This window comes from Poecilia reticulata, chromosome 2 (assembly GCF_904066995.2).
Source record: "Poecilia reticulata chromosome 2, P_reticulata-male-v2, whole genome shotgun sequence".
NCBI classification, from domain to species: domain Eukaryota; kingdom Metazoa; phylum Chordata; class Actinopteri; order Cyprinodontiformes; family Poeciliidae; genus Poecilia; species Poecilia reticulata.
Window position 1 is genome coordinate 38246253 of NC_088831.1, and position 27246 is coordinate 38273498.

Here is a 27246-nt window from a genome sequence, read left to right on the forward strand (position 1 = left end):
AACGGGTTAGCACCACAACACCTTAAAGATCTGTTATTGCTGTACCAACCGTTTAGACCCCTCAGACCTTCTGGTTCTGGTCTGCTCTGCATCCCCAGAACCAGAACAAAACGAGGAAAAGCAGCATTCAGCTTCTACGCACCACAAATTTGGAACAAACTTCCAGAAAACTGTAAAACAGCTGAAACACTGAGTGCCTTTAAATCTCAACTTAAAACCCACTTGTTTAGAGTTGCTTATGGTTAAATTAGGGTTAGAGTGCGGGTTTGATATCTTCAATGTTTTTAAGGTTTTTATCTTTACTTTTCATCTAGTTATTAACTTCTTTTTATTTCTCTTTCACACTGTCTATGTAAAGCCCCCCTGGAAAACGTCCCAGTTAAACGAATCTATATCTAGTGGTGTGAGAATCCTTGTTAAATGGCGTTTTAACTAAAACTCTGTGGTGTGAGAATCCTTGTTAAATGGTGTTTTAACTAAAACTCTGAGGTGTTAGAATCCTTGTTAAATGGGGTTTTAACTAAAACTCTGAGGTGTTAGAATCCTTATTAAATGGGGTTTTAACTAAAACTCTGAGGTGTTAGAATCCTTATTAAATGGCGTTTTAACTAATACTCTGAGGTGTGAGACGTTTAACTGAAATCCTACAATGATTTTAATGATTTTATCTTTTTTAACCTTTTTTCTTTTTCTTTAAAAAAAATGTAAATAAAATTCTCTTTGTCTTTGTAACTGTTTATTCACTGTCACATGCTGTTTTTATTTTAATTATGTAAAGCACTTTGAAATGCCTTGCTGCTGAAATGTGCTATACAAATAAAATTTTATTGATTGATTGATTAAAAAGATACTATTATGTTGAATTTATCCAGAAGATTTTTATTTAAATCCAACAGCTATGCAGTATTGTTGCCAAGTTAGATAAGACACGGAAATAAAATAACTGTATAACTCTGCTGTTTAGATGTTAGTTTTAACCAAAAGTAGTAAGACACTATGCCAACAAAAACTGGATGTTTTCTGTAATCTTTTGAGGGGGTATTAAAATTGGCCAGGTTGGCCACATATTTAGTCTACATTTCATTAAAAATTAGATGCATTTTTTCAGCCACAATTTCAAGTAGCTGTCAGGGTCTGTGTTTGTTCCCCTTGTTTGTGCCTTAGTTCATTTCCTTTAGTTATTATTTACTGGTCTCCGAGCCGCTATTCCTTGGACATCCACCAGAGGTCACCTATGTGCCACCCCTGGGAAGCGGCAGAGTTCAACCCGGGCACACACCTGCAGCTCGTTGAGAAGGCTCCTGCCCTGGATATAAGCAGCAGCGCCACTCCGTCTCATCGCCTGAGTGTTTGCTCACCTCGGTACTAAATGCTCCAGAGAAAGGCCCTCTGCGATCTTCGTTGTTGCTAACTTTGTTGTTTCCCTCGTCAGATATCCAGCTGTCTTCCCGTTGTTCCCCGAGACCAGTTACCCCGAGTCTGTGTGAGTCTGTCTCCCCGTTGTGGATCACCTGCCTCCTGTGTCTTCCCCCGACGCTACCGGTGTTGCCGGTTTTGACGCCACCCCTCGTGTGCTCGTCTTCTCCCTGTCGTGGATCCTTCTCCGGCGAAATCCCTTCGGAGTGTTCCGGGTCAGGAGTGCCACGTCCGAACCTCACCGGAGAAAAGAAAGTAACATCACCTTCGGAGCCTTCCGGGTCAGGAGACCCGCGTCCGGACTTCACCGGAGAAAGGATTGTACAAGACCGGAATCTACTCCGCCATCACTGTCCGCTCTCCAACGTTTCTAGTTCACGCCACATATCCACCCATCTCAAGTAAGCCCTCTCTGTTTACCTCCGGATCCCTTTCCTACGCAGCCTCTAACTCTGTTCTCTCATCGACAGTAGACGACCTGGTTCTTCATTCCAGTATTCACCACCCTTCCCCTGACTTCAATAAATCATTATTGTATTCATTATCGTCTCTTCTGGTCGTGTTCTCGCATGTGGGTTCGAAATATTACATCCACCATGACAGAACACTCAGGCCAGTTCACGACCTCCGCAGACGCGATCAGAAGAGCGATAACAGACCAACACACACTACTCCAGTCCCACGAAGCAGCTCTAAGAGAGCTGGGAACCCGCCAAGCGGAAACTAATCTCCGACTAACTGAATTATCCACTTTCTTACAGAACTCTGTTTCACAAGACGCTAACCGCTCCTCTGCTTCCCCGTCTGCTCCGTCAGTGACTCCCGATCCACCGGTCCGTTCCGGGATTCCTGAAATCCGCCCGGCAACTCCAGAGAAGTTCTCTGGGGACATCACAAAAGTAAAAGGTTTTGTACTCCAGTGTACCATTGTTTTCAACCACTCACCACAGAGTTTCCCCCATGATGACTGTAAGATCTCCTACATGTTATCCTTGTTGACGGGCCAAGCCCTAGAATGGGCCGAGTCACGTTTTGAAACAGCATCCAACTATGGGTGTTCTTACCCCGAGTTCCTAGCTGAGTTAAAGGAAATGTTTTGCCAAGAGGCTGAGGGAACATCATCCTCTAGGGACTTGCATGGGCTCAAGCAGGGCCAACAGAGCGTTTCTGATTTTTCCATCAAGTTCAGAATTAAGGCCGCCGCCTCGGGGTGGAACGCTGTGGCGCTCAAAAGCGCGTTTTTTCACGGCTTGAACGAGCACCTTAAGGATGAGCTAGCCACGCTAGATGAACCCGAGTCCCTAGGTGACTTCATCAATCTAGCCATAAGGTTGGACAATCGGATCCGGGCTAGGGCTAGGGAACGTAGCCGCCGGGTCACCTCACCACGTCCCTCCTCGTCCTATACTCAGTCTTCCGCTCAGTCATGTACCCCATCTCCTCTGTTTTCAGGCTCCGAACCCATGCAGCTGGGTAACGCTAGGCTCACGCCCGAGGAGCGCCGACGCAGGCTCCGAGCCCGGCTCTGCATATATTGCGGGGAGCCCAACCATGTGATCGCTAATTGTCCGTCACGTTTAAACCCACAGGTCCGGCAGTAGAAACGGGGACACTGCCGGCACCTTCCACCATCAGACCCCGCCTCACCATTCCTGTCACCCTGTTCACCCAAGACGACTCTGTCCCTGTCAGTTCTCATAGACTCCGGTTGCGAACAGAATCTCATCAGCTCCGACCTAGTTTCTCAGCTCTCCGTGCCCACTGAACTCCTACCTGTTCCCCTCCGTGTCACCGCCTTAGATGGCAAGGGTCTTCCACAGATCACCCACCGGACTAAACCTCTGCGCCTGTTAATTTCTGGCAATCACACCGAGGAAATTAACTTCTTTGTTTTTCCCACAGCCAGCTCACCCATAGTTCTTGGATTCAACTGGTTGTTCTCTCACAACCCCCAAATAGATTGGGTCGAGGGAAGGATCAATTCATGGTCTCCCAGATGTCACTCCACCTGTCTCCGTTCCGCAGTCCCTCCGCTGTCCAGGTCATCTACCATGCCGGAGGTGGAATTGCCTGACGTCAAGTCTGTCCCGAGTGAGTACCATGATCTCATCGGTGTTTTCAGTAAGGACAAGGCCCTTTCTCTCCCACCTCATAGGCCGTATGACTGCGCCATCGACCTCCTCCCTGGGGCGCCTCTACCTGGTAGTCGGCTATACAACATCTCTAGGGCCGAGCGCCAGTCAATGGAGGAGTACATCAATAACTCACTCGCTGCAGGTATAATCCGTACCTCTTCCTCCCCGTTGGCTGCCGGCTTCTTCTTCGTCGGCAAGAAGGATGGTTCACTGAGACCCTGCATCGACTATAGAGGTCTCAACCAAATCACAGTAAAAAACAAATACCCGTTACCACTACTTTCTTCAGCCTTCGAGCCCGTTCAGGGGGCAACCGTCTTTACCAAATTAGACCTAAGAAACGCCTACCACCTACTCCGTATCAGGGAAGGTGATGAATGGAAGACAGCCTTCAAGACCCCTCTGGGGCACTATGAATATTTGGTTATGCCGTTCGGGCTGTCTAATGCCCCTCCTTTTTCCAGGCCCTCGTTAATGACGTCCTTAGAGATTTTATTAACGTGTTTGTTTTCATCTACCTAGACGACATCCTTATTTACTCCGAGTCCCTCGTCGAACACCAAAGACATGTCCGCCTAGTCCTCCAAAGGCTGTTGGAGAATAAGCTCTACGTGAAGGCTGAGAAGTGTGAGTTCCACCGTCAGTCAGTTACCTTCCTCGGTTATGTCCTCGAGAGCGGACAGGTGAGAGCGGCCGAGGATAAGATCAAGGCAGTTCTGGACTGGCCCCGTCCCGAGACGCGTAAGCAGCTCCAAAGGTTCCTAGGCTTCGCGAACTTCTATCGGCGCTTCATCAGGAACTATAGCCAGACTGCATCCCCTCTCACAGCTCTAACCTCCATCAAGAAGGCATTTACATGGACTCCACTAGCTGAAGCCGCCTTCACGGAGCTTAAGTCCCGGTTCTCCAAGGCTCCCATCCTCGTACAACCCGACCCTAGAAAGCAGTTCGTGGTGGAGGTTGACGCCTCGGACACTGGGGTTGGAGCCGTATTGTCCCAGATCACGGACCCTGATCTGAAATTACACCCATGCGCCTTCTATTCCCGCAGACTCTCTCCTGCTGAGAGAAACTATAACGTCGGGGATAGAGAACTCCTGGCCATAAAACTGGCGTTGGAGGAGTGGCGTCACTGGCTGGAGGGAGCAGAACACCCCGTCCTTGTCTGGACGGACCACAAGAACTTGTCGTACCTCCAGTCAGCTAAGAGATCCAACCCTCGCCAGTCCCGTTGGTCTCTGTTTTTTGCACGTTTTAACCTCTCCATCTCTTATCGTCCAGGGTCTAAAAACACCAAGCCGGACGCCCTTTCCAGGGTCTACTCCCCAGATGACTCTGAGGAGAGTCTGGCCCCATCCTGCCTCCCAGCTGTACGGTTGGAGGCTTGACGTGGGAGATGGAGGACATCATCCGCCAGGCCCAAGTCGCCGAGCCTCCCCCCGAATCCTGTCCCCAGGGTAAGATCTATGTACCCTCAGTGGTCCGTGCCCGTTTCCTGCAGTGGATTCATGCCTCAAGGTTCTCCGCGCACCCTGGAATCAGCCGCACCATAGGAATGGTGAACCGCAGGTTCTGGTGGAGGTCGGTACACAAGGATGTCAAGGAGTACGTCTCCGCCTGCACTGTTTGTGCACGCAATAAGTCATCCAACCGACCCCCTGCGGGCCTGTTGCAGCCGCTACCCATCCCCAAACGTCCTTGGTCACACATCGCAGTCGACTTTGTCACCGGACTCCCTGTCTCTAAAGGTATGACCACTATTCTCACCATTGTTGACCGTTTCTCCAAGGCCTGTCACCTCGTCCCCCTGCGCAAACTACCCACCGCCGCACAGACTGCCTTATTACTTATAAAACATGTCTTCAAGTTACATGGTATCCCCCAGGAGATCCTCTCCGACCGCGGACCCCAGTTCATCTCACAGGTCTGGCGCCAGTTCTGCTCCGCCTTAGGGGCCAAGGTGGCTCTCAGCTCTGGGTATCACCCCCAGACCAACGGACAAACAGCGCATGAACCAGGAGCTGGAGACCACCCTGCGATGCCTCACTTCCACCAACCCCGATGACTGGGCCCAACAACTACCATGGGTAGAGTACGCACACAACAGTCATATTTCAGCTGCAACAGGTCTTTCCCCGTTTGAGGTTGTTCTGGGCTATCAACCTCCGCTCCTCCCGTCAGACGAGGATAATATTTCGGTCACGTCAGTGCAGCACCATATCCGGAGGTGCCACCGGATCTGGAGTGACACCATCTCTGCCCTGAACAACTCGTCTGCTACCAACAAGAGGCTGGCCGACCGACGAAGAGTCCCGGCGCCAACTTACTCCGTTGGACAGAAGGTATGGCTGTCCACACGGGACGTTCCCCTAAAGTCCATGTCCAAGAAGTTGTCCCCTAGGTTCATCGGGCCGTTCGAGATTCTGGCGCTGGCTGGTCCCGCAGCAGTTCGCCTACAACTCCCTCCGTCCCTGCGAATCCACCCTACCTTCCATGTGTCGCAGGTTAAACCAGTACATTCCAGTGAACTGTGCCCTCCGGCCGAACCCCCTCCACCCACCCTGGACAGAGATGGCCAACCGCTCTTTGCCGTCCGTCGCCTCATTGCCTCCCGTCGACAGGGTCGGGGCTACCAGTACCTCGTTGACTGGGAGGGCTACGGCCCCGAAGAACGGTCCTGGGTCCCCGGATCGTTCATAGTCAATCGCACCCTCATTAGGGAGTATTGGGACTCTCAACCCTCGACCTCTGATCGGCCGCCAGGTGGCGTCCGTTGAGGGGGGGGTACTGTCAGGGTCTGTGTTTGTTCCCCTTGTTTGTGCCTTAGTTCATTTCCTTTAGTTATTTACTGGTCTCCGAGCCGCTATTCCTTGGACATCCACCAGAGGTCACCTATGTGCCACCCCTGGGAAGCGGCAGAGTTCAACCCGGGCACACACCTGCAGCTCGTTGAGAAGGCTCCTGCCCTGGATATAAGCAGCAGCGCCACTCCGTCTCATCGCCTGAGTGTTTGCTCACCTCGGTACTAAATGCTCCAGAGAAAGGCCCTCTGCGATCTTCGTTGTTGCTAACTTTGTTGTTTCCCTCGTCAGATATCCAGCTGTCTTCCCGTTGTTCCCCGAGACCAGTTACCCCGAGTCTGTGTGAGTCTGTCTCCCTGTTGTGGATCACCTGCCTCCTGTGTCTTCCCCCGACGCTACCGGTGTTGCCGGTTTTGACGCCACCCCTCGTGTGCTCGTCTTCTCCCTGTCGTGGATCCTTCTCCGGCGAAATCCCCTTCGGAGTGTTCCGGGTCAGGAGACCCACGTCCGAACCTCACCGGAGAAAAGAAAGTAACATCACCTTCGGAGCCTTCCGGGTCAGGAGACCCGCGTCCGAACTTCACCGGAGAAAGGATTGTACAAGACCGGAACCTACTCCGCCATCCCTGTCCGCTCTCCAACGTTTTCTAGTTCACGCCACATATCCACCCATCTCAAGTAAGCCCTCTCTGTTTACCTCCGGATCCCTTTCCTACGCAGCCTCTAACTCTGTTCTCTCATCGACAGTAGACGACCTGGTTCTTCATTCCAGTATTCACCACCCTTCCCCTGACTTCAATAAATCATTATTGTATTCATTATCGTCTCTTCTGGTCGTGTTCTCGCATGTGGGTTCGAAATATTACATCCACCATGACAGTAGCCAGAAATCAAAATCACCTTTTATCGGTTTATGATTGCACTTTTTTTTAAATAGTTCTTTATTATGGATATCTCCTGTTTTCTTTTTTATTAGGTACAAAGTGACTTATAATTCGAAGAGATGTGGCATCTCATCAGGATAAACATGCATCAAGCAGATTTTAAAAGAAAATGCTGACATTAACTCGTGTTTGAACGTCAATGTGGGCTGAACTGCAGACAATCTCATTTCAAAAGAAATAACTCCTGTGACACCAAACAGGCCTTGTACATTTTGTTGCTTTGAACAAGCTGCCCATGCATAATGCAGATCAACATAAATGTCACCTCGGCATGAAGGCTCCCATCACCCAACGGTGATAAAGCATTTCAGAAAGACGGTTGCACTTTCTCAGTGCAGTGTCACATCCCTAAATTACCTTTAATCACACTAGTCTACTTCAATAGTCCTCTGAGTTTGATCCGCTGGCAGCTATTAATTTGTTGGCCAGAGATTAAAAGAGAGACAGAAGGAAAGAGGGAAGATGGTTAGGCATACAAAGAGTGCATACTGAAACAATAATAACCGTAGCTAAGTGAGATGCGGTAATAATTTCACACAGAATAACCGTCAAAGTATGAAGTGTTTAAGATAATCATTCCCATAGCGGCAGACTTAAAAATAAGATGTTAAAGTTACGATTATATTAAGTCAATCAACATGAGGGAATTAGTTTTAATTATAAAGCATGCAGCACACCTGTTGCTGTTGTAATGTATGACCGAATGACCAAGTCCAACACTATAGTCCAATGGTTGGTGATAATCTCCAATCATTTTAATAATCTTGTTTTACTGGTGTTGTAAAATATCTTTATATTGTCCAAATGTGTTTCCTTTGATGAACAAAACATGACAGGTCAGAACGGCAGGCAGAACAAGACATTTTTTTTATTAATTATTTTACAAGGTCATAAAAAGACACAGCTGAACAAAGTAGGTACTTAATGCATGTCACTTTGACCTCCGGTGTTTACTTAGAACTTGCATCCATTACTCAATGATGACTGTGACGAGAGAGCTAATGTTTTTCCCAATAGCTAAACACTAGCCTGTGACCTTTACTTGATTATTTACTGCCAATGAGAGACCACCACCCACTGCATGCAGCTCAATTTACACCTCATTAAGACACAGAAACACAGATATACACTGACTAAATCTGAATTGCATTGTGATTTTTATATATTTTATCACATGTGGCACATGTTTTTGACTGTAATCCCAGCTCAAAAATCTGTGAGGTAAAGTAGTGATATTTTATTTATTTATTTTTTAGGTTTTTTTGCCATATCAGCCTCTTCTTGATGCTTTACTGCACCACTCATTTGTTCTTGTGCCATTTGTCTGGTGATTACACTAGATGAGCCTCTACTCTGGTAAAATCCATTAGTTCATTAAAAGACATATGTGATGCTCAAAGTTAGACATTTTCAATTTCAATAAAACAGTGCTGCACTATTTATAAGCTGCAGCGGGTCTGTCTATTGCTATTGAGTAACATATAATACCAGCCTATCACATGTCCCCCACTATATTATACTGTAGTAACTGTTTAACCGTGGGGCAATTTCCCATAAAAAAAGAAGAGCTAAAAAATGTTGCATGATCAAATAAAAGTTTGTCCAAAATGTTCAATGAAAGATTAAAACAGTGATATTTGGTTAAGTCCCCAACTACTGTACATTTATATTTCTACATTTAAATGTTGGTTTGATCTTAAAAAGATAGAAGTAATAACCTTTTTCTATTATTTTGCAATAAAAAAATAATTAAACTCCTTTAGCCAGAGTCCAAAACTAAATCTGACAAGAAATCTGTACAATTGCCAGAGGAGAGCCATATACTACAGATGCCTGCACAAGCTGAGATATCTGAATAACTTTGGCAATGAAAATTGCTATGTTCCCTTTTTCCAAAATTCTGGAAATTAACTAGAGTTTGCTTTGGCAAAGAATTAGCTTGGGCTGAACACAACTGTATAAACAGCTTATTGGACCTTTATTTATAGATGGACTTATCAGATTTAAGGTAGAAAAACTATTGAAATTATTTTATCAATTTTTTTTTACATTAGGAAAGCCTTTCATTTTAACACAGGGTTGTAGAGTTGTTTCTTTTAAATCTACTAGTTATTTATATTATTATGTTTATTTGAACACCAGTGTCTGTGTTTAACATTAAACAGTTTTCCTGGTTTCTAATATTGTCACAAAATATGAATTCCAACTTGTTCAGCTTCTAAATATGTGGTTGTGGATGCTTAGAAAAACTGGGTGGTCCATAATGCAACACAAGTATCATAAAAAAGAAACATAAAAAAAAAAACATTAAAAAATCTAATCATTGTTCAAGACGAAAAAATGATCTTCACTGTTTAATGTGCAGAAGGCCACAGGGGCAATCGCAAGAAGGTATTATCTAAAAAAAACATATTTCATATCTGAAGTCCAAAAGGATTTTGATTTCCCTGGGGTTTTGTTCTTACAAAGGGCTGCTTCAGGGGGCAGTGGATCTCATCAGGTACTGAGCAACAGGAGATACCAGTGACAGCTGACACATTGCAGCCGCTTAATTTCTCCTTTCTGTTATGTTGCAATGAAGCACATCACTAAAACAAGAATGCAGAGAGTGCTGGCATCCTTAACAAGTCGACGCATTCCAGTCTAGCGGGGGGCCGTGACATGAGCTTGAGAGCAATGCTCTAATCGTATCAAAGTCTCCTACAAACAAACATGGGTGAACTGTGATTGATGGGAGAGCAGTTAATACGACTCCAATCTAACACTAGGGGAGGGAGAGAGCAGGGAACCAGAGATCAATAGCAGCTCGGAAGCATGTTGGAAAATCATAGTGGATCAGATTGATGACAGCTGGTGGTGATGTATTTTCTAATCTAATTTTTACACAAAGTAACCAAGTGATAGCGCTGCCACAAAACTGAACTCAATCCACACAGGAGTAAACACTATCCAAGCCGCTAAAAGTGAACTATGTGGTTTTTTGCAGGAGGTGTGATTGTGGGCTGTCATACGGTTTTATCTATTATTTTCAATTCATGCACAGTGCCACGAAAGTACATTCAATTATTCATCCCTCATGGCAGACTAACAAATATTTCAGGGCCAAAAACCTCTTTGCGGCAACTGCAGGCCTTGAACACACACTTAGAGACTCCAAATTGATACTTAAAGAACAGGCTAAGACTACGTCTTTATAACACCCCGTAATTCTTGATGGATCCACATTTCAATGTCACCACTCCTCTGCTTTGCACATGGGCGTTAAAAATGATGCCAAGGACTTTTGTTGTTTCACACTATTTAGCTGAAGAGTAACACTAATTGGTCTGCCAGGGACGGTAGCCGTAACACAGACATTTATTGCTATAAGACTTAATTTTTATACGTGTATTTTCTGTCTGTATGTTGATGCTTGCATTAAACAGGCTTATGGAGAGGTTCTAATCTACTGTAGTATACATGAACGTAACACATTTGACCTTTCATCTGCACCAACACAATTGGTGTCCCTCAATCAGCAAAATACTAACGTTGTTTTTTTTTTAATTATCCTAAAGTGTTATGCTCAAAAATATCAGTATGTAGCAAAACCCTTTCAAAATGTATCATCTTATAAGCTTATTGAATAACCAGTGAGTACTCCACCTTAAATGTTGATTGTAGAAAACCTAGTCTAAAAAAAGCAATGAATTTTCCTTGACTTTGTAAAATGACATAGCCACTCTATTGTGACATCTTCTTTTTAGGTACAAGTCTTTACAGCAAGTAACATTTTCTGTTTTCATTATTCTTCAGTTTTTTTAAGTTGGTGGCTTGAGAAAAGGAGACGCATAAATAAGCACAAGCATGTAAATGTGTACCAATAGGCACTGAAGCGATGTACAATAAAATTATACACGTTTCTATTATTATTATTATTATTATTATTATTATTATTATTATTATTATTATTATTTATCTATGTTTATTTTTTCCCAGATTAATCTAGTGCAGCACCACCAACTGGCCTTAGGTTTGTCAGCTGAATGAAGCTTGTTGGGGGACGGATGAATCCCTCCCCTGTTCTGGTTTTCTGAGCCAAGTCTGCATGATGGGGCACTGAGCCCTCGCTCTGTGCCAGGTGGCAGCTGGGAGAGAGTCCCCAGCCAGGCTTCGGCAGCCCTCTCTCTGGTCCTCTGGCCACCGTCGTTGCCACTTGGGGGATTCGAACACCTCAACACCACTACTTCTGACCAATCTGTAGGTCATAAGTGCTGGCACCAAGCTCTTTTGTGTGTTTGTGCCTGTGTGTTTGCTTGTGCAGACTTTTCATATTTGAGTCACAAAGTAGTTTTTAACTTAGAGATTGACTATAAAAGGAGCACCTCAAAGATATTTTCAGTTATCAGCACAACATCCCAACACACAGGAGGCACTGGATTGTAAAGTTTAATATTAAACTACAATGTGATGACAAAGCTTAGTTGGGAAGAATAAGAAACTAAAGCATCATTTAGAAACAATTCATTTTTGCATCTACTAAATTCCCTGTGTTTGAAATTTGCTTAAGGAATTTGTAGAAGGGTATATTTTTATTCCACTGTTCATTTAGTGGAAATAATCCATGTCTGCAAAAAATATTCCAAGTGTAACCTGATTTTTGCTCAAATACCTGGATTATATCGTTAAGACTTGGAGGCATTATCACCACTTATTTACTATCAAATCTTCTCATATGACTAGAAGATTTTTTTGTCCAACAAAAAAAACCCCATTGTCTTTTATATTTATTGTAAGGATGTTGACTTTACCACTCACCAAAAATACTATCTAGGTTTGACGTCTATCAACAAAAGTAACATCTAGTTAAGTCTAGTCAAGTAATTGTAGTGTCAAAAAATGAAAGAATATCTCCCAGTGTATCCGTCTTTTTGTTTACCAAGCCTTCTCCAACAATCCTCCTGGAAAGAAAATCTTTCATTCTGTATTGATCAGTTGGAGACAGGCACCACAAACCTTAACATGTTTATTCGTTGGGCTGTCACCAATTTATGGCAAAAGCAGGATTTGATCAAATATTAAAGACTTCCTTGAAATAGGCTTTTAGCTAAAGTGTGAGGGAATAAAAGGGAAGTATACCTGTTGGTCATGCTTAATATTTAACACTGTTCAACCTAGAAGAGTGCAAGGAACACAAACGGGTGTGGGGGAAATGGTTCTTGAAGCTGCACTAAAAGGTGTGTGTGTGTGTGTGTGTGCGTGTGTGTGTGTGTGTGTGTGTGTGTGTGTGTGTGTGTGTGTGTGTGTGTGTGTGTGTGCGTGTGTGTGTGTGTGTGTGTGTGTGCGTGTGTCGGCTATGGTAAGTCAGGTGAACAATTTCTAAATTTGAAAAGAAGTAGGAATGTAAGGAATGCAAACTGGTATCGACATTCCTTTTTTAGTACGCCTAGGATTATGTACATTTGGTAATACCAGTTTTAATATGATAAAATCCACACTCTGCTTTCACACACTAATAAATGATAAAACCCCAAATATAGGAAAAGCAACCTAATGACACAGCATATTTATATTTCAGTTTTATAACAGTTATTTGTAACCTGCAAGTTATTCTTCAACCTTACACACTCCAACATAACTCTTTCTAAATAATGTTAAGATTTTCATGTGTGTATAGTCAAACCTGAATGAAGGAACTCGGCAGTTAAACGACAGCATCGTTTTTACCCCAGTTCTGTCAAGGGGAAGGGACCAAAATCCCAGCAAATATTGCGAGAAGCTTATGGAAGAACACTCAAACAATTGGATCCAAGTCATACAGTTTAAAAAGGCATTTCTACCAAATACTAAGGATTCAAACATGAGAAAAAAAAATGAAAATGTTCTCCTTATTATTTAAATAAAATAAATAAAAAAACTTTTGTTAATCATATCCATGACTTTATGTCACACAGAAAAATAATGTTTTTCCACAGAGTATGTAAATATTCTGTTTCTTTATGAAAAGACAGAAAAGAGATAAAATATAGAAGAGAACATGCATCCTCCGTGGCGAAGAATAAATGCAATGGAAGCAGAATATATAGCTTAAAGTGAATATCTGCTACACTGAATATGTGCACAGTGTGCACACAACAATATGCACAGGTTATCTCCTCGGGGTGCTGCCATCATCCAGCTCGCCGCTAACTCTTTCAAACTGACAAACCAATAGCAGAAGAAGGAGAGTCTTCCACCCTTTGAGACATTTGAAGAAAGGTTTGCTTAACCCAGACCTTCCAGCCGAATACCAACTTTAACCTTTACCATCGCACTATGTCCCTTGTTGAATGCTCAGTTAAGCAGGTAGTTATATTGTTTGAATTGTGTTGGTGGGCATATTTGTACTGTACATGTGCACGGCTGTTTCCTTTTCACAAAGCAGGTTACATAAGTACTTACACAACTTATAAAAGAGACATACATTTCCTTTGGTCTTTTTTCATGTTTTGTCGCATTACAACCAAAGCTTTACAGTATTTTTGGATTTAATGTCACACGCCGTCACAAAATAGTTATGGCTGTGTTATGCTGTAGTGATGCTTTTCTTCAAAGATGGGGAAATGTGGTCAGATAAGCAGAAGATTAATGGAGCTAAATACAAGGGCATTTTGTATGAAGTCCAGTTACAGGCTGAAACAGACTAAAGACTGTGTTCACTTTCCAGAAGGGGAGCAATACTTGTGTCTTTTATGCGTGTATTTGCAAAGTGATGACCAAACAGAAAACCTAATAAAAGATCTTCAGCAGTAAAATAATCATGTTATTACATTTTTCTTCTCTCCCTCTTAATCCATTTTCCCTGTGTCCAGGGATCAGATCTCAAGATGCAGTGGATGTTGCAGGCCTCCTGTCATTGCGAGAATAGAAATCTCTGTTAATTTAGCATCTGCTTGCATTAAATCATCAGCTTCTCCTTTGAAAAGCCAAAAGGTATTTCTAGATGCAATTTTTTCTCTCAATGAAGCTGACAACAGTTAAATTAATCATTTTTTTAACACTGGCCAACTGAACTTGTTCTAAATCCCTTACTTTTTCATTAGCAATGGAAAGATGATGCAATCCTGTTAGTAGGTAGATGTGTTGGCACCCCACCACTCACTCACTTTGTAATCCACCCTGTCACTGCAGTTTGTATGTTTAATTCAGAAATTGCATCTGCATGTTGGTTTCAGTGTAAATAGAAATTGTTGGCAGGGAATGCTACCATAATAATAAATCTAACTGAAAACTCCATTACGGTGTAGTTAAATGTATTACATTATATCATTCTAATGCCATAAACATAAGGCAGAACAAGGGAGTTAGTTGTACAAACACACAATTTGAGACGGAACTGTTTCATCTAGACTTTGGATCATAATTTATGTAAGTTTGAGTAAAAAAAATCTCAACAAGTTTCTGGCTGTAAAATGACAAAATGCAAAAAGGTAATGTTAGAGTCCAATGTTGCATTTAAAATATTTGATGTCTGAGAACCTCTCTGATCATTATTACAACCAACATTCATTGTTTCCTTAAAGAAAAAAAAAAAAATATATATATATATATATATATATACGTTTAGCATTTTAAAATATGTAGCATCTTACAACAAATCTATTTTGAAATTCTTAACTGGGCGGAAAAAAATGATCACGCCTTCCATTTAGTAATCAATGATGTAAGTCAATTTGCAGCAACAGACTAACACACCCCAAGCCTATCCATTACTGATTCGATTGTGACCCGTTAAGACAGTGGGAGGGGATATTAAATTTGACACCATCACAAATCTAACAGCTACTTTCAATATCTTCTTTCTGTTGGACTCAGCACAGCTTCATCAGCACACAGTAAAACACAAGAAAAAACAGGTAGGGGCTGATTCAGAGACTCCTTCTTTTTGCTTGCGGCCACGCTTCACCTTTGCCCGGAGAAGGATGTAAGACCTCAATGTCAGCAACACTCAGCTGACATCACCAGAGAGACGTGTCAGCTGTTTCAATGTCTTTTCATAGCGCATAAAAGACTGGATGTCATTCTGCAAAAACGCTGCCTAAGCAGGTACCTCAATAAAAAAAATCCCAAGATGGGATTTCATCGTGCCTTGTGCAAAGTTTGAAGTTCTTCTAGACAAACATTCAGGTTTTGGCTGGAGAGCTCAGTCTGCTCTGGTGCAGCTGAAGAGCTTAGAAGTAGTTCTGACTGCTTGTCTAGTTTTATAGCCAAGACAAACTTGAAATGCAGGAGTCAATAAAAATGCACCTGAAACAAGCCAACAGCAGCGCAAGCCAAAGCACAATGCTGACTGGTGCATCATCTCCGGTTGGAACCACAGTCTCATGCAGTCCTCAACTCAGTTCTACCTGGAATCTGCATGTGTTTTATTCAATTAGTGAGTGAAGACAGATTAGCCTGGAGACTGTGTGGACCTTTTTTCACGTCTTGAGGATTACCTACTGCTGATGTGGACACTTTTGCTGCCATGTCGGAACAGGATGTGGGCAGAAAACCGAGCTAGAGACCTTGCAGCTGGCAGGCCCATTTTCAGTTTGTGGTGTAGGGGGAAAAGGCGTTAAACAGCTGTGAAAATAGAGAGCAGTCCCACCTTTGAAGGCCACCTATTAGTCTTTACCAAACAGTTTCCCCTTTAAAACCAGAACTGGATCTTTTCAATGAGCTGCAAAAAATGTTGGCACCCCTTGTGGAGGTTTTTGTTTCTGAAAAAAACCCTCAGTAGATAAATGTGTCCCATTTTTCTGCCTGAAAGGGAAAAAAAATGGATTTATACATGCTCTAGAAAAAGAGACCACTTAAAATGATTGGTTTCTCTGATTTTACTCCTTATCGGTACATGTTTGAGTAAAATGAATGTTGTTCTTTTATTCTATGAACTGCCAACATGTCTAACATTTAGTATTTATTTGCAGAAAATGAGAAATGGTCAAACTAACGAAAAAGATGCAGTGCTTTCAGACCTCAAATAAAGCAAAGAGAGCAAGTTCATGTTCATTTAGAAACTACAGTACTAATGTTTTAACTCAAGAGTTTAGAAATCAATATTTGGTGGAATAATTACGAGGTTTTTCAATGGGGTTCATTGCAGTGGTTTCTTAATTTTTTTCCAGAGCTGTATTCCAGTATTCCACAAGTTTTGTATCATAATTATAAGACAAAACATCCTGAAGCAAATGTTTGTGCATGGTGAGAACTTTATGTAATCCCCAATTGACTGGTATCACAGATTTAGTTTTTTGTATTTGACTAATAGACTCAATTGGTATTTTAACAATTGTTTTCCTAGTTCTTTTGGCACAGGGCTTCTTTCTGTCTTTATTTTTTTAGCTGTAAACAACAGATACACAAGTCAAAAGAATGATTCATCCAGGCGTATGCTCATCAGTTGGAAACGTGTACTTTATTATTTCACTGCTTTGCTGTCTCTGAACATTTGATAGGTGAAAATATTTCAAGTCTGTCAGGTTAGTAGGCTTATTTCCAGGATCTATCAGGCCTGTATTTTTTTTTTTTGCCAAACTTCTACCACAACATTTTTTAACTATCTGCGCTACATCTGATAATCTGAGATGGAAATAATTCATCAAGGAGACTAAACAATTCTGTACTTACTGATGTAGACTCCCTTATTGCCCCTATTCTGCTGAACCAAACTTAGACCCAGGTTGAGCATTTGACCAAGTCAGAGATAAATCTCTGATAACAGTTTAAGCTTAATCAGCTTGACCTATGACTGTTTCACTAAAACCCTTCCTGTGACTTTGTCCAGTGGCAGTGGAGGAAAGTGGAGGAGATGGAGATTCTCTCCTGTGTACAGAGTGCCTTGTAGAAATATCCCAATCCTTTTAAATCTCCATATTCTGCCACATTTCAATTGCTCGTTGAAATGTGATGTTTTTGTTTTGTCTTCGTTTTAAGTCGGCACTTGCTGAACATGTCCTGTGTTCTGTTGTCCAAATAATTCAATTTACACCTTTATGTAGAAAAACATTATCTCAGTAGTCCTGGTCTTATATGTCACACATTGTCTTTGGAAAACCTTCACGCCTTTCTTGGAAAACAAAGGTTTCTTCTGTGCTTGCCTTCCAAAAGATTAATACCTGAGCAGTTTTTTTCAGAAATTTACTTTTATATAAACCCCTGCCTAGGTCTTCCAAATTATATGTTAAGGTTTTGGGGTTTTTTTTTTTTTTAGAATCTTGCAGTTTATTCCCAGATTGAACATACGGCATGTTTTCTTTCATCCGTAGACTGTTTTCACATCAGAATGTCTGATTTTAAAATCATCTTTAAATCCCCCTGTAAACACTACGGTGTTCACTTTCACTTCACCAGTCGGAACACTCCAAAACTAAACGTTTAAGCATTTAAATGGGGCAAATTTTCTTGTACATGCTGAGTAATAATGTGCTAAATATGTGCACCTGATGTGCACCATTTTTGAAATTGTAGTCTGGCTATCGCTGAAGTTTGTCAATGACAGCGGAGGAAGTAAATGAATTCATTTAGTCCCTGTTGGCCACACTTCTAAATATTGAACTAACATTAATAGCCATATTGTTTGACTTGACACGTCTCTGTTTGCAGTGAGGGATAATTGCTTGCAGGTCAGGCAATTTCCGGTAAGCTTCATAGTATTGAACTTGTTCATACCATATGCCACGGCCAAACGTTAGCAATTGGGTAAAATAAAAAAAACATAAACTTCACTCAATCGCTAAAGCACTGCTTATACAGCAAATTCACAGCCAATACCATCTCAACAAATTTCTCCAAAAAAAAGGAGATTCAATCAATACAGACTCCACCAGAGTCCACATCTCCAGCCAGCAACTGTTTTCCAATAGCTGAGGGTCCAAACTCTATGTGTGAAGCAAAGCACAGAACAAAAAACAGTTTTTTTACCCAGCTAAATAAATGAGGGTGTGTCCTCATTTATTTCTAACCAAAACTAATTTTTGTTACATTTTATAGAAAAACATGAAATATTTGTTTTGAATTTAACCGTTTTGCTAAATTGATAGTTATATTGGGACACCCCACAATAGCCTTTGTGCAGGGTGGGAGTCCAATTGAATATCATGGTTTCTTTTTAAGTCGGTGTGATTTCAGAATCTTTATCTTCTCCCTGAAGTCACATTCCCTCCACCCACGTCATCAACCTTTCCTCCTGCCTGCAGCTGACTGCCACACCCACCTGTTTCCAAATCCCCCAGCAGCCCCGCAGCCATCCATCCTTGGGATTTAGTCTTTTCTAGTAGCATAGGCTGTTCAGATCTAACCCCTCTAACAACTGCTTTTGTTTCTGTGCTTTTCTGCCTCTCTGACCACCTTTATTTTTCATATAAGTTCAGTACAATCACTGAACTCGCCTGCCAGGTTTCTGTCTTGACCGGGTTCACTTCCCTGCTGTGCTTGTGTGAGATAATTTATTTAATAAATCCACACTTGGAGGGCAGACTGTGCTTTTACGTCACATGCGATCACCAATTCAGTAAAATTCTGATGTATTAATAAGTGAAAACTGAGATGGCCGATACACCTTTCAGTCCTGAAACGTCCTCCGTCACTAATTAAAGCCGTACTGCAGCTGCTGTCTGATTCAGAGTGCTTGTTTTCTAATGAGGTTCCACCAAAAATCATGAGCCAGAACAGCTTGCTCCCAGTTTGAAAAATTAATAATAGAATATTTCAGTGACAACCACAAGCAGCCCTTGTAATATTTAAGTTAAAGCTCTTTTCCCTTGGGCTGGCTTGCCATAAACAATTCTCTTTAACAGATGCCTCTCTTCTATCCTGATTACTTGCCCTTACTATCTCAGCCGAGCGTTCATGATTCAGTGACTCTGAACTTTTCTGCCAGCACAAAGCTACAGCATCAGGCATTCTACCTTTCCGTTTTAAGCCTACAACGCTGCTTGTGAAGCAGTATGGAAAGCCGAGGTTAAACCCTATTAGGGTTCTCAAAAGGCAACTAAAATCTGTCCTGGCCAGGCATACATAGGGCTACTAAAAGGATTAAATGATCACAGCTTTATTCACCCTCTGCCTCATTTTTATACGCATACATGCTGTTGACCCTGTGTTCCTCCAAAAGCTATGCTTGGTTTGGCAACAGCTTCAGTGCTGTTAACCAGTTCAGTTGAAATAAATATATTTCTTGGCTGTCTATCAGTTCAGTTCAGTTTATTTATACAGAAACAATTCTCCCAAAAATTTCCCCCACCAAAAAAGTTGATTAAATCCAATCATACAGACTCAGTCAATTTCATTCAATCCAAACTGATCATAATTATTAAACAGCCCAGTCAATTTCAGTTTATTATTCAAACTGATGAATAAAACAAACAAACAAAAACAAATTCATATGGTTTAAGAGATTAACAGCAAAAAACATCTTGCTAAGCAAGTAGAGACCAATCATGTTCAGTTCAGATTTCAGTTTTTTATCACTTAACCTCATCATGCACAGCAACACAACCATGCAAAGGGAAAAATGTTCTGGATTATCATTACACTCACTTCAAAAACAAAGCAAACCCTTGCTGGTTCTATAGAAAAAGAAGAGGTAGTGTAAAAGTCTAGTGCTGCAGATCAAATGGATTTGATTTTGAAGGTTTGGTCTACAGCTAGCCACGAAGAAAAGTATCCAGCAATGACCTTAGAGAAGCAATTTTAGCAGACTGCTAATCAGTGAAGCGTTATAAGGCCATTTCCAAACAATTTGAAGTTCAGGAGTCTACAAGTGAGAAACATTTAACAATTGCCAATAATTACTACTCTTTCCAGGAGAGAACGTCCCACATAATTCATCTCAAGGACAGAACATATGGTTCTCAGAGAAACTGCAAAAAAGACAAGAGCTCCATCTCAGACTCTGCAAGAACTAGAAATAACTGTTTCTGCTGTAAATCTAAATCTCAGGTTTTTTATGTTTTTTTTCCAATTAGTCTAGTAATTTTGAGATCTTAATTTTAAGATTTCTGATTCAACTGCAGAAATGCCCAGCAATCTGGTATAATAGAGAACATTTATGTTGTTGATAAATGACTGATGTATTTATGGGGGAAAAAAGGCAAAAAAGAAAAAAAAACTGCAAAACTCAAATTGTAGGGAATTAAAATCAGTTCAAAACCATCTAAAGAACAAAAAGAAATCAGGGCAGGGATGTTAGACCACAAAAATAATTAATTTGGCCAAGAAGGTTGTAATCTGTGCAAAATTACCTGGAACAATGAGTGACTGAGTGACTTCAGTCCTCAATGTTTGTCTTGGACATGGAATTACAGTTAATGCTAATAAATGTTAAAAACAGAGAAATAAATTATTATTCATATAGATTACCTACTCTATAGAAAAAAATCCTTCTTTTGTTGCCAATATTCAACTCCTTTTGTTGTGTTCTCATGCACAGAATATAATTACAGAGTACTGTTACTCTGTTAAGAAATATAAATTACGCAAAGTTATTCCAAACACAAGATGAGGCAGGAATGCAATTCATATGCAGATGTATTTCAATTGCATATACATCTGCATGTGAATGAATGTGTGATTAGCTAATGGACATCAAGGTATGCTGGCCGTTGTGCCGACAGTGAGGTCCTCCGTTTTACTGTTTAATATTTCACATACTAGACAGACAGGTAGATAACAATTATTCATTTGTCTGACACATCCTGATTTAATGTGTGAAATTAAAGGGCCTAACATATTTTGCAGGCACATAGCTGACTCTTTCACTAAGCATTATCCATATCCTAATATAACCTATTTGTTCTTTTTCTTATCTTGGTAAATGGAAGTGCTGAAGTGGTTCGTATCGAAGTCTGGACAATAATAGGATATTAAAAACAAAATGAAACTCATTTTTTTGCAATTAAGAAGGAACAATAGAAAAATCTGCCTCTCTTTTATAATTCATTTTTCATTCCATCGATTGCTCCACACCACCCTCTAACTATACGACTCTACAATATAGCTGAACATTAATCCTGAAAATGCAGTTTTGCTGTAGTTCACATGGAACATTAAAGAGCAAAGATGAAAACTATCTGCTGGTTAACTTGAGCACTAAATGACAGCGCTCATCCTGATTTTGTCTCGACCAATGCACATTTAAAACGCACAGTTACTTACATACCCTCCGTGCGATCGTATCTCACTATCTCACTTAATTAGCTCCTGAAGGCACTTTTACCTGCATTAGTGAGTGGACATATCTGTGCCTTTCACAACACTATCAACTTTTAAATAGGCTATACATTACAAACAACCTTGAGCTGTTTGAGCTTGGTGATGCTTATCTGCCACCGAGGTCACTGCATGAGATCCCGAGTATTTAGATGTTTTTTTCTTTAAGGAAAAAAGCTGAAAAAAGAAAGACGTACAGCGTTGTTGTCAAATTCCTCAAGCTGTTCTTAGTGTCCGATCAGCGGTTTTCTGACACAAAAGCCAGGCCAGGTCGACCGGCTCAATGTTAGATGGACACGAGTGATAAGTAGGGAAACACAGAGAGGAAGCATTTATTGGAGACAATGCCATTCAAACATTGAACTCCAGAAATGCTTTTAATTCATTCAGAGATAACCACTACTCACCACTTGGCATTCAAAGCAAATTGGTCACAACTATGCTGAAGTAAATTTCAAACTAATTAGACTAACAACCACTTTTTGTGTTTAATAAAAAAAAAAAGAAATTCCATTATCAGCACTGTGCAACTACAAGATGTTTCATTTGTTCTTGGTGTGAATGGAGCAAGACAGATGATGGTGATTCATCCCGGGTTCTATTGTAGTGTGTCTGAATCTAATAGTTCTCAATGTAACAGTTGTGTCTTTTTTATTTTATTTTTACTTTCAGTCAAAACTAGGTGCCCCCCGCCCCTTTCAGCACTGCTGCAGAGTGGGACACTCTTACAGAGCTGAAAGAGGCAAATCCATCTTTTCATTTCATGCACCGAGAGAAGCACACAGTGTTTGTCTTGCCTACTGTGATTGCAAGGCAATCTCTAAGTCCCTGTTTTCCAAGCTGTGTTGAAGGGGGCATTTGTGACAGTTTCTCAACAGGCAGAGCGGCCTCGCCACTCTGTGCTCGGCTGGAGAATGTAAAGGAGGGTAAGCTATAGGTAAGACATCATTACAAGGATGATCTTTGAGTTTAAGTTCTGACTTGAAAAAATGCCAAATACACTGCGCCGTAGGTGTACATGTAAATGCATTGGTCGAGTTAAAAACAGTGTACACCTTTTTTAATTTAAAACAAGAAAATGAAAGCGCGTATGCTGACATTAAAGCCCTCAGTGGAGTAGAGGCACAATATGGGGATATTATGTTAATTATATGTTTTACGTATAATCTTAAGATGTTGTTGCAACATTGAAATATTTTATGTCATTTTTAATGTGATTGTTTTAAATATGTTTTGTCTTTCAATGTCTGGCACTCCTTCATAGCCCTGCTCTCAAATGATACAGGGGTAACATATTTTTTGGTCAAATCTTTAGTTATTAAAATTTAGCTGAGTTATATCATCTTAAAATTATAAGATTGCTTATATTTTTCAGATGCTATAACAATTGTCTGATTTGCCAAATCAACTGATTTTAGTGCATATATATATATATATATATATATATATATATATATATATATATATATATATATATATATATATATATATATATATATATATATGGGAGTTTAATGTCAAATTAGAAATGTTCTTAAGTCATGTAATCCAATTATGAATTTTGATGGTTATTAAACCCCCTTAAAATTGATCATCTATGACAAAAATCTTCGAGGAAGCACTACTTGAAAGATGTTTTTTTAACAACTGCTAAGCAGCCTTTTAATGGATTCCCTTTTAAAGTTATAAATCTTTTAGGTTTTTGGAATAAATACGCGTCCATAATGTGTCAGACAACGCATCAAGTGAAGCCTATGTGAATTCTCAAAGATTCTTGTGTCATCACAATGATAAACCAGTTTGTTTAAAAAAAACCCTCAAGCATATTGCCAAGTATATAAATACAAGTGCCTGTTTTTGCAATACCCATCACTCCCTCCTGCCCTCAGCCTCAAAGGATGTCAGGATCACTTAATTAGGTCAAATGTTTAGAAGAGTTGCAGTATTATAACATCAAGGTCACTAAATTGAGTAAAGGGCAAAACGGCATGTTCTAACATCAGCTAACCTCTGGTAAATGGATACTTAAAAACATCAACTTTAGGATTATTAGGTTGTTTAAAAAAGTACAAAGGAGAACAAAGGAAGAAAAAGATTTTTTTTAATTGGACCTAAATTTAAAGCTTGACCAAAGCAGTATACAAACCTCCTGAAATTCTTTATGGATTTTGGCTTTGGATAGTGATGCACCAATATAGGTTTTCCATGCCAAGATCGAGATCTAATTTTCATTTAGATCCGGCTAACTCACTGTAAATGTTGACTGAAGGCAATGGCTTCCCTAGGACTACAAAAAAGTTTGAACAAAATGTACCTGGTTTTTACTAAACAAAAAAGTTAATGAAAGGGTATGTGGTTGATTGTGCAGTTATTTGTTTTATGCATATAATAAAAAGGCAAATGAATTAGATCTTTCAGTATTTGATTTGCAACAACTGAAAATTAGTCGTTGCTTGATTGGTGCATTTATAATTTTAATATGTCAGCCCAAGATTATTAGTGGCCCCTCCGCATCTGCTTCCCCCCCCTTACAATACTTTCTGAACCCACCCCTGAAGTGGAGGTTGTTAATTTCATTTAAATCTTGTTAATAACTTAGCAGTATGCTATTGGCCCTTAATTTTAGGGTTATAAATCTTGTATCAGTTTTAAGCAGCATAAGTAGCTGTCTATGAACATGACAGATAACACAAGCTGGGGGTTGCAGAATTGAACTGTGCTCTGCAAAAAAAAAAAAAAAGATGCCGATGTCGAGCAAAGCTGGTGTGATTTTGGTTGCGTATTTCCTCAATTATCCTCAACGATCTTTTAAGAAGCAAAGATATTTCTGTCATTCAAAAGATAATCATTTGTTCTCTTAAAACCACTTTCACAGGACCTATCGTTTATTCAGGTTAACTATAAATATCTTTCGCCATTCGATCTGTGAAAAAATGGTTCCAACATACGGATATAAGGGTAGCGTGTGGTATTGATTGTCACACTGCCATATTGTGGGCATCAAAGGTCATTTTGTGGTCACATAAAAAATTGAAGTGGGGAGGTGCTTTGTCATTTTTATGAGTAAGAGTAATTTTTCATGCCTTTGTTTTTGGATTTAAGGCTTACACAACAATCACCCTTTAAAACGGCAGCAAAATGCTGTAGGTAAAATCTTCGATTTAAATCAAGTTTTGCCATTGACAAGCTAAAGCCATGTAGAAGCCATCTGAAAACTGAGAGGCGCTGATGACAGAGGAATCTGTTGTCAGTATTTCTGGCTTTGCATGTTTGTTCAATTTCAGTTATCACACAGAGTAATTCATAATAAAACACAAAACAGATCGCTGGTTTAACTTCATATTGTCAAATTTTGCAACCTTTTAACTTTTCGATGACTAGAAAGTTATATGTAGAAATTCCAATTTGTTACTGAATTTCCATTGATAACTATAACCAAACTCAACCTGCAATGGGTCTCGTTACAAAGTTTAAAGAGTGGCACTGCTGGTTAATTGCGCATCATTACTATCAATTGCAAAAAGTAAAGATACTTATTATGAGTCCTGCGCCTTGAGCTTTGATTTACTGACGGGACTGTGATAATGATGAATAATTCACGCGAGAGTAAAAAGTGTGACAAACAGCCCCGCTCTGCTACCGTTCATTTCAAACAAACTTCAAATATCAGACACCATTCTGTTCTAATACGCTCCTAAAAAGAGGGGCTTCCTGCAATAAGCTCCTAGATTCTGCCGCGCTCTGTAGAGCTGACCGCACAAACCACCGTCCTATCAAATCCGTTCTGGTGCGATGTTCAAGGATCCCACGGCAAAGATCCATCCAAGCTACAACTCGGATGGATGTAAAAAAATCCTCTCCGGCTCAGGGGATCTTTTTTTTTTTTTTCCCCCCTTCACCTGCTGCATTGTAGGATATAGCTACGCTGCGCGCCTGCAGTCACAGATAGGCTACGGAATCCTGTCCTGGCTCCTCATGGCTGTTCCTGGAAATGCTCAAACACAGCAAAAGCTGTGCCAAATGCAAATCCAGCGAGTTCCTATTATACAGGTGGCATTGTTATTTCGGATCGAGCAATGCAACGTGTCGTTTTAAAGATCCTAAATGTTCCAGGAAAGAATGACACGTTGGGCAGGAAAGGATGAGAAGCATCTGTCTTTTTTTTTGTTATAATAAACTGTTTAGGATACAGGATGGGTGCATTTTACAAAAAAACAACAAAACGTGTTAATATCCAGCAACTACAGAGCATTTAGAAGCAGTGTACCAACATTTAGAAGCAGTGTACCAACAGAAGACTAGGGCTGCCAAGTTTCATCGGACTGCGCATTGCCCGTGGCTCCGCTCCGGCTTACCTTTCTCCTCGTCGGACACCTTCGAGGGCTCGGCGCACGGAAATAATCCGGAGGAAAGGGCGAGAAAGGCGAGAAGGAAAAACTCCGACATGATTCCGGAGAGCGGGCTATGCAAGTAGCCACGGTGCTTCTCCCGCTCCTGTTCCGGGGTCCGGGTCCAGTCTCCCCCTCCACCACCAACCCGGTTGACGAGCGCCGTTATCCGGTGATGTCCGGCGGAACCAGTGCGCAGAACGGTGCGGCTCCCTGACACATGCACACCGCCGCTCTGAGCAGCGAACAGACGCACCGGAGGGATGAGAGTGAGAGAGGCAGGGAGGACGAGAAGGAGGAGGAAGGGGGACGGAGGATTGAGGGAGGGAGGCAAGAGCAAAGAGGAGTACGTTTCCTGTCTTTTCTCAATGATTTAATGCCGTCAAGGTGACGCAGCTCGTTGCACATTAATCATATAGTTTTTCTCTGGAGAGAGATGATTTGGTGTCGTTATTAGGAAGGAGCTCAAGCTCAGATGGGGGGTCCTAAAGAATGAGGGGCACAAAAAAAGAGAAAAGTAGTATGTGCGATTTAAGATTTTTAACACTAAGAAAGTTTAGCATGATCATAACGGGATGCATTAAGTCCTTCATTCTCCCTTTGGTAAATTGTTTTATTTATAAAAATAAGTCATCACTTCAATCTTCCGCAGTCATTGGACGGAAGGCTGGGTTCACCCTGACAGGTCGCCAGGCCGTCACGGGGTCACGCACAGGATAAAAGACCATGTGCATACATTTCCACCTTAGAGCAATTTAGAGAGGAAGCCAGAGTACCCTGAGAGAAACATGCAGACATGTTTGAATTCAACTCAGATGATCAATATTAGTGTCAAATCAAAAATGTTATGTCAAGGCACAATGCATATTCACAATGCTTAGCATTGGTCACTTTATTATGCTTATCCAGTCAACTGCTTGTTAACACAAACAGTGAATCACAGCAGAATCACATTACTGCACCTATTGTGGTGAATATAACTTGCTGAATCTCCATTTGGGGATCAAAATGGGAAAGAAATGAAATTTGAAAATGACAGTTACATATTTTTAAGCAGCGAAATTAGTCTTTTTCTGAAAGTGATGGAAAAGTATTGCTTTCTTTCACACACCTGACCAGCTGAGTGCAACAAGATGATCGCTTCTGCTTGGATTTCAATAAAATGACTTAGCTGTGCAGTATATATCAGAACATATTTGTGGTTTTGAAAGAGTGCTTTTGTTTAGCAGAATACATAATTGAAATGTTAAAAATAATGCACCAGCACCCCATGAGGTTACAATGAAATCATGGAGTAACTGGCAAATGAAGAATAATTGGTACCATTATTCATGTCATTATCTCAAATTCA

At 41.1% G+C, this 27246-nt stretch overlaps 1 protein-coding gene across 6 annotated transcripts in view; it reads right to left on the reverse strand.

The window, feature by feature from the left end:
- Positions 1 to 26838, reverse strand: part of lrp1bb (low density lipoprotein receptor-related protein 1Bb) — a 315310-nt gene extending 288472 nt beyond the window's left edge. For 2 of the 6 annotated variants that reach the window (XM_081604556.1, XM_008402873.3), the window contains exon 1: positions 25863 to 26825. In XM_081604556.1, the coding sequence (XP_081460682.1) occupies positions 25863 to 25953 (91 nt within the window). In that variant the 5' untranslated portion in view covers positions 25954 to 26825. Of the gene's footprint in view, positions 1 to 25862 lie in introns of all 6 variants that reach the window. The other 4 variants (XM_008402891.3, XM_008402898.3, XM_008402881.3 and 1 more) reach the window with 4 other exon arrangements.
- Between the last annotated feature and the right edge of the window lie 408 nt (positions 26839 to 27246).